Source organism: Ceratosolen solmsi, unplaced genomic scaffold (assembly GCF_000503995.2).
Source record: "Ceratosolen solmsi marchali unplaced genomic scaffold, CerSol_1.0 scaffold10, whole genome shotgun sequence".
Lineage (NCBI taxonomy): Eukaryota > Metazoa > Arthropoda > Insecta > Hymenoptera > Agaonidae > Ceratosolen > Ceratosolen solmsi.
Genome location: NW_011948412.1, coordinates 15,289,009 through 15,301,351, shown reverse-complemented (window position 1 = coordinate 15,301,351; position 12,343 = coordinate 15,289,009). Strand labels below are relative to the sequence as shown.

Below are 12,343 nucleotides of genomic sequence, written 5' to 3'. Positions count from 1 at the left end.
AATTGAAAGATTGATTTATTTATATATTTATTTAATTTCTAGAATAAAATGTATTAAAATAAAATTGGAGTTATTACGTCAAAAATATATGCAAACTAAAGCTACAACAATATATTATTTAATATCACATTCATAAAATTATTTAATTCCATTAATGTAACAAATTACGCAGGTAAAAAGATTATACATTATTATAAATATTCAAAAAATTATAAATAACCGAGTTTAATATTTTATTTACCGCAATTATTCACTGTATTCAGTATTAAATTTTTTAATATTCATATTTTAATTACTTTATTATAATTATAGTTTTTTAAACAATCCTACTTTATGAACGTAGATTGATTCTTGTACTTTTTAATTTTTCAATAAATGCTTTATTTATTAATAATAAAATTTTATCATTAAGTACTGTATAGTAGGTAAATTAAGACTTTATTATATAGTACTCAGTATGAAATTCAATTTAATTTTAATTGAAATTCAATTTTAATCGTAACATAATCAATTATTTTATCTTTTTTTATTTATTGAATATCATTATATACAAAATTCAATTGAAAGTTATGATCGTTAATTATTTAATATGCAATCAATTTATCAAATACAGATACTTGGCTATTAAGTAATTTAATATAATAATATATTTCCAATTTGTTGGAAGTTTTAATATTTTATATTTTTTTTAATCTAAATTTTTCAATACAAATGTTAACTACTTCAGCTGATTATCTCTTATAATAAACGTCAAATAATATTTTTATAAAGTAATAAAAATAAAATTTTTTTTATTTAACGAAATAAATAAATTGTATCTATAAAAATTATGTAAACTAAAATTGTATGATTTATAAAATTACAAAACAATAAAATCTTTTTAACAGATTATGTTAAATATTTTATTTAATATATTAAGACTTTCACAATCAGGAATCTAGGACATAATTAAAATGTTTCCAAAAATTGCTTGCGCACTCAAATTTCTTATTATATTACAAAAGATAATCATAAGACAATTTAAATATAAACATAAATTAAAACTAATATATTTTTCATAGATTTATTTTTGTTTTTAGGAAATTTTTAAGTAATAAACTGTAGGTAGACAGTTTTATTTGCAATACAGATGTATAACTTTTCAAATATTCAATTATAACTATACAATAAAATAAAATATAACCCCAAAAATATTTTTTTCCCTTTCTCTCTCATTTACTTCTGTGTATGTATATAGATATAAGCGTGGGTGCACGCGCGCGCCTGTTTGTGTTGTTTTGCGTACGTGCGTGCATGCGTGGAGGCATATATGCGTGTAGAGAGGAAATTGGAGAAAAAGGGACTATGTATGTGTGCATAAAGTCTTATTACGCTTTTAAAATACATTATTATATTAACATGAAGTATAAATACATTGTTTATTTATAAGTTTTGCGCGAATTTATTATTTCGCAGAACATTTATATATGAATAATATAATTTCATTATGAGATTTATAAGGAATGAAATTAGATTATATTTTCCTTTACATCATAATATTTCTAAATTTTTAAGATTTTTATACGTGTTTATTTTCCCTTAAAAATACTTTCTGGAACTTGAAATTTTAATTTCTCATATTGAAAAAATAACGTTATGTTTTAATATATAATATAATTATGAATATGAATAAACACTTTTAAGTCAGCAGAAGTCAAAGACATTATTTGATTTATTTCAAATATTTTCACGCAGAAAATATATCCTTCAATATAATTTTCAGAATTTCACTAATCTTATTGAATAATTGTCTCTTTTTCCTTTTGTCAATAATATGATATAAAAATTATGGATAAACTATTCTGCAGAAGAGTAAAGCTATCTTCACAGATCGAGATACATGATTTGGGTGGCCGAGAGGGCGCCACAAGCTGCAAGTGTGCTAGCGACACAGACGACGGCGGTGGTCGTACCGGAGAGGCTGACAATGGTACCAAGGCAGCACGAAAGGAGGAACTGTGCGAGGAATACCATGGAGGAGACAATTGCTACATCGGTCCCGAGGCCGCGTAGACCACCATCCTGTATTACTTCTCCATTCGGTGCCACTGCAAACTGAATTTTAATCTTATTTTAGAATCTTGTTTCTTAATTAATAAACAATATCATTTTAATATTAACTGCAATAACATGATAATATTGGTAATAATTATGTCTAAATATTTTTTTAAATATTTAAGGAACTCTAGTATTTTCTAGTATTTTTAAGAAGCATTGGCAAAATTAGTGTATAATTCTAATTAATTAAAAATATATGTAAAAGTAATTATTTAAAGAAATTCTCTTCTTAAATATTAATAATCATTAAAAGTCTTTAGTTATTAAGAAATGATATATCATATCGTTTACATGTTTTCTTATATATTTAAATCATAGATTGAACTATTGAAGTCACTTTGCAAATTATATAAACGTGTAAATCAAAGTAATATGTGACAGATAAAAATATTTATTTATAAAAAATAACTTACCGTATCAGAAGCATGATAATGTGCGATCAATAAATAAGGCATAGTAAAAAGAGTGGAATACATTACTCCAGCTGTCCACGAAAAAATTATAACACCGACGGCATGCTTTGTTAATGCCATCATCATCATTCCACAGCTATAGAAAAGTAAGCCATAAATATAAACTTTGCGCGCTCTAAAAAGAAAAACAGTAATTATAAAAGTACATTACATTTTATTAAAAAGAAGCGTGAGGCTTACTTGTAACGCTTAATTAATTTCTCAATAATTAGTGAGTAGCATGCGCACGATAGCGAATACATCGACATTCCCCAACAACCGAATCTTACACCAGATTCGTATAATTCACGTTTCTCCGATCCTTCAGGAGCCTAAAAATTTTAAGAATATTGTAATTATCAGACATTAAGATATCATACTCTTTCATTTTTAAATAAAACTAGTTTTCATTTTTTTAAGTATTTTATACAGTTCTTTGCTGTTACATAAAGCGCTAATTTGTTCTTACTATCTTTTTGTTAAATATAAATTAGTATTAGTAAAACATTTTATAAATTAATACATAATGTTCTAAAAATGAAAAATGAATGTACTGTGGGATCGCCGCCGTAAACGGCCTCACCGACAAAATCGGTGAAGTACAATGAGTAACACACGTGGGCCATCCAGCAACAAAGATTCGTCAAACACACCATCCTCATGCTGTGCGGCATGTAGAGGATTGATAAAAGATACTCTCGGATTGTTGCTTTAGGATCGACATTCGCATCATCTATTGACTCGATGATACGGCTATCCAAGTTTACGGATGATTGTACATCAGGAAATATTGGAGCCGTTCCGAGCTTGCACGGCTCATTCGATAGTTCTTTCATTTGGAATTCCTGAGTATTATCAATGCTATGTTAATAACAATTCGGTAAAATTAATTTTAGCGTTATTAAGTATTGTGGATGATTGATTATAAATAAGTATTTGTAAAATAAAAATATTTTTAATCTTAATTTTAATCTCAAGCTATTCATTATTCACATTAGAATAATAAATTATTCATCAAATTCGAATATTTTTTGTCATTTATTCGTTTATGGTTGACTTTGTTACTTGTTTGGTAGTAAATTAGTAAATTATTTTTTGTAAATTATTATTTCATTTTAAAATGAATGATTTTTCATTATTAAAGGCATCTAAAAATATATATAAGAAATAGGCCTATAAATAAATTAAAATTATTCATTAATTTTATAATAAAAACGATACAGATTTTGACACATTTTTATAATTATATGTATATAGTTACGAATTTATAGATAGTTTATGAAATAAAAATAATTATAATGAGCTATTCACTTACATTGGCTTTTTCAATATTAATTTCCGATTCATTTCCGCCGGTTTCATAAGTAATAGAGTCTTCTTCGGTTATTTTTTCTTGCTCATTATCTCGTTGTTCATTTTCCAACTAATAATCGAAATCGTATATTAAATTTAATATATTAATGTTACAAATAAATTATTATCAATTCGATATGAAATTAAGGATTTTTATAGTGACAACAAATTAATAAAACAATAAAAATAGTATTTATAAATTTGAAACAGGCATTCATACATTTTTTTAATAATACATTTTTATAACAGTACTTTCTTTATATTATTTAAATTGGTAAATAATTTATTAATTCATTAATGAAAATAAATAAAAACTATCAATTTCATCATAAAATAATATATTTATTAATAATTTCGTTGGTTTATTATTTAACTTATTATAGGTAATTGACAATATAAAAGACTAATTTTAATTCAAAATTTCGCAATTTGATTTAATTAATAAATAAATATATAAATTGCGGTATATTTTTCATATTAGAACAAAAATTACCAATATTATAGTATAATAGAATTAATAATATTCAAATTAAAAGGAATATTAAGTTAGCGTGACTATAGACATGAAAAATTATATCAATTAAAAATTGATATAATTTTTTATATCAAGAAAATCCAGATTATCTGTGAAATCTAGATATATGGAACTAAAAATATACCTTTTGCTGAAGTTGTTGCTTATATTCGTTACTTTCAATGAAATCCAAAGGTATTTCTTTAAAACTTGTTAACGTACTTGCCACGCAAATAATAAAGATAAAAGTGATAAGTGTAAAAGTGGCATGAAGATGGCCACCAAGTGCAATGCCAATACTTGTTGCGTCCCAATTTATGCCACCGAGGCCATAACCCATAAAACCTCCTAATCCCGCCATTATGGTGAAGGTACTTAATCCTCTTGCGTGATCCTCTAATAAATATCAATTTATAACAATTTAAACAATATGCTTTAAAATTCCATTGATTCATCGATCTATAAACATTATTAATACATTCTTATGCCATTAATGGAAATTTAATGATTTTAAGTAATGTAACAATTACTGTATTTCTATTTTAGAATCTGATAAAATAAAAATTTTCAGTATATAATAAAATATCTTCTATAAATCTATTAAAACATATACTAAAAATTAATCAAAAAGCAGCGAGAGTTTTTAAATTGTGTATTTGATAAGCAGATAGGAAATATTAATACAAATATTACTACAGCATTTCAATAATTCTTGAAAAATGTAAAATATTAACTCACTAAATTCATTTGTGTTAAAAACATATATATTTATTAATAAAGAACTCTAATATTTAAATAATCAATTAAAAGCTTAAAAATAAATATTAATTTAATTCCATAAGAAAAAAGCTTTTTATTAATTTTATAATACATCAGAAGTGCTAGGAATATTTAGAGTTACAAATTTTTACAAAATAAGCATCTTGTATCTGAACAAATGCTTGTTAACACCATAATCAATAATATTATCCTCTAGGACATTCTTATATTTCATCAATTTAAAAATCATATTGAGAAAAGCAATTTTTTTTAATAGATAAGATAAAAACTTAATTGTTGAGTTGAAACACATATTTTTTATTCGTTTACCAAATATTAACAAAGCATTAGCTGATTAAATATTGTCACGTACGTAGTAGATAGTACTTTTGTTTTAGAAAAAATCATATACATAAAACAAATAAATAATGCGAATTGAAAAATTCACATTACAAGTCTTTACAATACATTTTTTTTTTTAAATTAAATAATTGATAAATTTCTGCGATGAATAAATTTGAAAATTTTATGTTTCAGAAAACCAAGTATTTCTATCACTTTTTCAATTATCTATTATATTAATTTTTTAAACAATATCTTATTATGAAAAATCAAATTATGTAAAGTACCTGGTAAAGTCACGTCGAGAAGATAAGCCCTGGCTGGGCTTTGACAAGCGTCAGCATCAAAATCTAAAAGGACGGTACCGAGAATAGTGAAGATTATACCCCATGAGTGGGAGGATGGTGGAATCGGTGGAAGAGAGTCATTTCCCATTGTTTTCGCGGTCGTTCGATGCAGCATTCCCATCGTGAAATTCGATGAGGTATCACCAAATGCATAGCCAATACTCTCGCCATTAGGTACAAGAATCAAACCTTTAGATGGATTATTCTTTTAAAAGATATTTTTAGATTCTTGATATAAAATTAAATTTTCACTATTCACATTACTTTATATTGTATTTTTAGTTTAACATATTCAAATATAATTAAATTAAATTAAACAATATTATGATAATTATAATATAATAAATATTAAATATTAAATATAATAAATACAATAAAGTAATATTAAATTGATTAAATAAATAATAAAAAAAATTAAATACTTAAGAGAATATAAATTAACAGATATAATGCACTTTCATAGAATCAAGAATCAATAAAATAAATATATTAGTTTCCAAAAAATAGGTTATTACCATAAAATAATATGATAAACTCTAATAGATTGCGTGTAAATTAAAGAATTTTAATGCCGTCATCCACTATTAAACATTGGAGATATATATATATATATATATATATATATATATATATATATATATACTGCAAAATTAATGGCCGATTAATCTCGTCTGAGGGCTTACCCACGAGGACGCCAATGGCGAGGAGAAGAATAAAGGGCCGACGACGGCCTTGCTTCAGTCGACACCGGTCACTCACGCTGCCCAGGATCGGGGTCACGAAGAAGCCTACCAGAGGGCTCAGCGCCCAGACAAGCGTCATATGCTGATGGTCAACGCCGATCTTCAACAACGTCGGCGAAACGAAGGCTGTCTCTGCCGCATAGGAGAACTCGATACCCATTACTGCGGCCGAGATGCGCACCAGCTCCAGCCGCGACTTGGGCCTATTTTGAATTTTGGGCATATTCAAATTTTTCTTTATCGCACGTATGTTTATTTGGTGTGAACGTTTTTTAACGGCTCGATTACTCAATTCTTTTCAATAATTATGTGTAAGGGGAAGCCGTTTTGTTGGGGCTTATTGTTTTCATACATATACTATGAATAATTGGGGGATATGAATATGTATTCGAGCAATTAAAAAACAGTACTATCACATTCAGAATTGTATACATTATAATCATTTTCTAACACAATATATTTAATAAATATATATTTTCTCATTTCTCTTTATAAAATCTCTTTATTAATTAAAAATTTGTTATTATAATTAATTAACACAGGCTAATATTGATTCGACTTAAGCTCATTTCAATATTACATAGAATGTAATAGAATAGAATCTTGTTATATTTAATACGACGCAATATTTAATTTACAATATGTAAGCACATTAACCATAATAATTAATTACCATTGCCAATATTATTTTAATTAACATATAAAAAGAAAATATTATCGTAATAAATATGTATTTTAAATATTCATTCTATTAGTATATAACAAATTTGGTATCCGTAAAGTATTTTATTAGTCTGAGATGTTTTATCCCATTATAAATTAGACGTTCTATGATAAAAACTTTATTCTAAATATAAAATAAAATATAAATTTAAGTTTTATTACTTGCAATCATCGAATCTTATCAATGTATATCGAACTTAATATAATGTTTATAGGTCATTATATAGCCGAGTATTTCATTGCAGCCTTTCAGTAAATTTCAGAAAAAATTGACAAACGTATGTCTATACATTAAAGGGCAATACAGTTATAATAATTTTATAATAAAAGATATATCGCTTATAAGCCAAAAGACAATGACAATTGAAGATAAATTTTTTAATACAGATGACAGTGTAATAATAGTTTTGAAAATGGAGAGAGCAAGGACACAAAATAAAATTCAATTAACTAAAAGAGCCATTTAATTGCTACATTAATCTTTTAAGAATGTGCACTCGACTGTCAAGCAAATTATATATCTTTGTGAACAATATTATTGTGAACAAAGAAGTAAAAACATAAAATATTTGCATTGGCATAACTGCATTTATAAGCTTTCGCATTTAATTTTGTATTAATTGTTGACAATAGAAATTAAAAGATTTCATTGCCAATATACTGATTATATAGCGTAATTCATGCATTAATATTATTAATATTATTTTTCGATATATATTATTTTAATTTGAATTATACTTTGTAATAGACAATATGTTAACCAAAATTAATATTTTAATACAAATTGAGAGTGATTGTTGTGCAGTAAGTGACGTGGATGAAAGAACAAAGTAGCAAAGCCAATTTTATTGAAGTTTAAATTTTTTTACATTTTTTATATGAATCGATTTTATATGTTCTATATGTTATGTGTATAATATATTAATATATTGATTCATAATTTCCATGCTGTAGTACATCTATTATTTTAAATATGATCTAAATTCATATTGTAATTCTTTATTAAACCGTTTATTTATTAGTATCATTTGCGAATATTTATATCATATAAATGCTTTATAAAATTTAATAAAAATATAATAAAATAATTGGAAATAAAAGGTATCGCTTTATTTTTCTGTAATTTAATTAAACGTAGCTATTTTAAAAATATTTTTTTGAAAAAATCTATAAATATTGTGAGAGTTTAATAGCCAAATCTTGAAAAATGTTGAGTGCTGGCAATTTTACAACATTATAATTTCATCATTAATAAAATAAATTAGGTATATAAACAAATTTTCATTAGTTGGTTATTTCTAAAGTGCATAATTATTATGATTTTGAAAATAATATATTTAATTAATTTTTAAACCGTTAGAAAATGTCTATTGTTCTTCTTAAAAACTAACTTAATTAGATTTTTTTAAATTATCTTTTCAATCAATATTTAATGGTAAATAATGAGTGAAGCTTTAAGTATACAACGAATTCTTTCTGAATCGCAATTTATAGTGATAAGGAAATGAGGAAGCGGAATAGAAAGTACAAGGGATGGAGGGACAATCTTAAAAATGATGTAAAGCTTCAATTTGAAACTACTTTAATGAAGCTTTTGAAAGATGACATGTACACATTTTAGATGGAAAGGATTTATATTTTTTATTTTTCCTTGTTGTATTTTATTGCTATTTTTTCGATTTTATATTATGCAATTTTAATGTTAAAATTAATCTTCTATGTCTATTATTTTTTCTACTCTTTTGTAAATTCTCAAGATCCCAAATATTTTATTATTATTACTTATTTTCTTCTTTTTAACTACTTAGTTTTAATGTTACTTCTTTTTCGAATCGGAAATAAATTCAAGAAATTTACTAAATAAAATCATTTATATTTTAATAAAATTTCAATTTTCCTTTCTTCATAACTGAAACAATATGATTTTTTTAAGTTATAAAAATGTAATGATACTTTAGTATCTTGTTTTAAGAACTTTTACCTTTTGAATTAATAACTAATACTACTTTATTATTCTTAAAATCGAATTTTCATTTTCAATATACTGACTCTATTATAATTTAAAGAAGTACTGTTTTGATTCATTAGTATCTATATTCTTAATATTCAACACTTTTTGCTATAAATTTTTTTTTTTTAATTACATATAATTAATATAATTGAATTATATTATATGAATCATGTGTTGTCTATTTTTATATTTTATTAATTTTTTAAGTTGCATTAATGTATACAAAGAATGTAATTACATTACTTTATATTCATAATAATAAATGGTTTACTAATAAAAATTAATAATTGTAACTCATAATTGGAATTTTGTTTTTTCAAATTCAATGTTTCTGATTCTAATTACCTGATTTTTCTAAAATTCCAATATTATATTTTTCTATAACATATTTATGATATTTAGAAATGTATCGACATTAAATAAATTATGAATTTATCTTATGAGTAACATAATATTTTTATGCCCTTATGATTATTAAATAAAGAATGAATAATTATTTACGAAATATAATGCAGATAAATATATCTATAATATACTATCCTACACCATTGATTTTCTTTTCAAGGTATCTTTATTATTCAAATTGTTAAACTTTCTACTCATATTAATTAAATCGAAATCCATTGATTGTCAACGATAGTTCATTTTTATAGCCGTATCTATCCTTCATTTTATGACCGCATAAACTGTATACGAGACGGTAATCGATATTCAATGAATCGTAATTAAATATATTCTTTTATAAAAACGTATTTTAAAGAAAGTGAATTACATAGTAAAAATGATTAATGATTAATGTGTAGGCAGAAGGAGGTAATAGCATATTTTAAAATATACTTATATTTTCGTTAAAAGATAAAATATAATTGAAAGTATAATATTCATTATTTAAGTACTAGATTATGTAAAGAAAATGAAAGTTAAATTTTTGCCGAAACGAAAAATATTAGTTTAATAGAATTGAATGTGAGTAATTATAATTATTTCTTTTTTTAAAAGCAGTTTTTGAGAACAATATAGAATTTTAAACTTTAATACTAAAAACAAAAGTAACTTGTTTACTTACAATTTTATATTACATTAAGTCGCAATCACATTTTTTATACTTCAGTCAACGTCTTGTATTAGTTAACAATGCATATGCTTTATGCGTACAAATTCAAAAAATTTCTCTTAGTATTTCAATTTTATGATTACATATATTTTTCTAATTTATAACTATTTTTGTAAATAATTAAATTATTAACATATTTTTAAATACGTTTATTTAAAAAAATTGTGTTTTATAATAAAAAATACAAAGACTGGATTTTACCCTTTTATCCAATATCTCTTATGATTTATAATTTTTCAATAAATAAATGAAATAAGTAACTGCATTCTTATGGAGCTTATTCTGAGATGAAAATGAATGACGAAGTTAGCTACATTTGTCAACAAAATATAAAGCATTAAATAAACGACAAGCATACTTATAGATATGGGCATAATCTTCGAGAGTGCGCTCTGTTTTTGGGGGTCCATGCAAGTAGCCAAGGACACCCTCTAGTCCACGGTCTGTCGGTATAAGCTCCTTCCATTCTTTCCAGTATTTCCATTTTTCACGTGCGTTGTCTCTGATTTCATGAACCCGTCCGGTCAGGCCCTGATACTCATGCAGCTTGTCCACCATTTTAAGCTCGGCTCACGATAGTGGGGTTTCTTACTAACAGTTTGCCGTTTATTATGACTTACATTGTTTTCAACCTACTTTCATGCTCTTCTTGATATTCTTCCATGTATCCGACAGTCCTTATCGTATATTTACAATTTTACAATATAACTTTTAATATCGTGATATAAAAGGATTTATAAAATACTAAAATTTTATAGCGAAAAATTTTGTAATTAATTTTTCACTATAAATTCATTTTTGTACTAGATATAAATTCACATTATTACATTGTTATTACAATGTATTATGTTTATTTTCAAAACTAAGAAGCTAAAACTATTTAAATAAATATTGACGATCTAATTAGTTGGAACCTATTAAGATAAATAATTAAATATATATTCAGATATAAACGTCTATGATTAAATCTAATCAGATAATAAACATTTTTAATTAATCATAAATGTACAAATATTTACAGACAATTTTATTCAAAATAGTTGTAATAATTTATTATAAAATAAAATATATAAACTTTTTTTTACATTTTATATATTAGATAATAGTAGTTGATTTACAAAAACTTAAATTAAAAATATTTTACGCAACACGAGACAAACGCTAACTTTGTAAATATGAATATGTATAATATTATAACTAATATTTGTATTTTCAAATTTTTTATTTCTATTTCGCACTTTTAGTAATAACTTGGAGAATTATCAAATTAAGATACAATACTATTTATTAATTTTTAAAAATAAAATATTTTTAATATTTTCAAATATTATCTATTGAAATGTCCCGTAGAATATAATTAATGCACTTGGGATAAATTAAGTCTTTGAAATGCAAAGAAATACACGAATTGAATAACAAATCTGTGCCAAATAATAAATACTGACACGTGTATATAATCACTTTACTATTCAAATCATAAACACTTGCAATGCAAAACTAATTAAGCTTGAATTAAAAAGACATAAATATTATTGTTTGAATAGACAAATAATATTTTCCATTAAATTACACATTTGTTAAAGCTTAAAAGAGATAGCTATAGGAATATCTTTTCTTGACTGTGTCTTTCTCACGACTAATGCTTGATTCTCTTGAGAACGACGTCTCGGCGCCGACGCTTTGTTGACTTCGCATGCCCTCCAACTATCTCCACTCTCTCTCTCTCTCTCTCTCTCTCTCTCTCTCTCTCTCTCTCTCTGTGTCTGTCTGTCTGTCTGTCTCTCCCTCTCTCCCTACCTACCTTCCAACCTACCTGTCTATCGTTTTAATTTTTCTCTCTCTCTCTCTCTCTCTCGCTCTGTTTTTGTAGATTTATATAAATCAATTC

At 24.6% G+C, this 12,343-nt stretch overlaps 1 protein-coding gene across 2 annotated transcripts; it reads right to left on the bottom strand.

Moving 5' to 3' along the window:
• Positions 1–1,863: 1,863 nt before the first annotated feature.
• Positions 1,864–11,148, bottom strand: lovit (loss of visual transmission). 2 transcript variants are annotated; one of them, XM_011497618.1, is made up of 9 exons: positions 10,814–11,148; positions 6,548–6,810; positions 5,805–6,053; positions 4,562–4,812; positions 3,882–3,972; positions 3,104–3,414; positions 2,751–2,881; positions 2,511–2,685; positions 1,864–2,094 (listed from the first exon to the last, which is right to left on the bottom strand). In XM_011497618.1, exons 1-9 carry the CDS (start codon positions 11,011–11,013, stop codon positions 1,864–1,866), a joined length of 1,902 nt encoding a protein of 633 aa, XP_011495920.1. In that variant the 5' UTR covers positions 11,014–11,148. The 2 variants fall into 2 exon arrangements, with proteins under 2 accessions (XP_011495920.1, XP_011495911.1); XM_011497609.1 differs by lacking the exons at positions 1,864–2,094; positions 2,511–2,685; positions 2,751–2,881; positions 3,104–3,414; positions 3,882–3,972 and having other exon boundaries at positions 4,805–4,875.
• Positions 11,149–12,343: the final 1,195 nt, after the last annotated feature.

Bases quoted from the DNA above. Each gene is read 5' to 3' on its own strand.
- lovit (XM_011497618.1), bottom strand. From the start codon at position 11,013: ATGGTGGACAAGCTGCATGAGTATCAGGGCCTGACCGGACGGGTTCAT. The intron at 3,973-4,561 runs GTATATTTTTAG...TTCGATTATTAG, and splicing joins AGCAACAACTTCAGCAAAAG to TTGGAAAATGAACAACGAGA. The intron at 3,415-3,881 runs ATATTGAAAAAG...ATTGTTATTAAC, and splicing joins CGGAAATGAATCGGAAATTA to ATAGCATTGATAATACTCAG.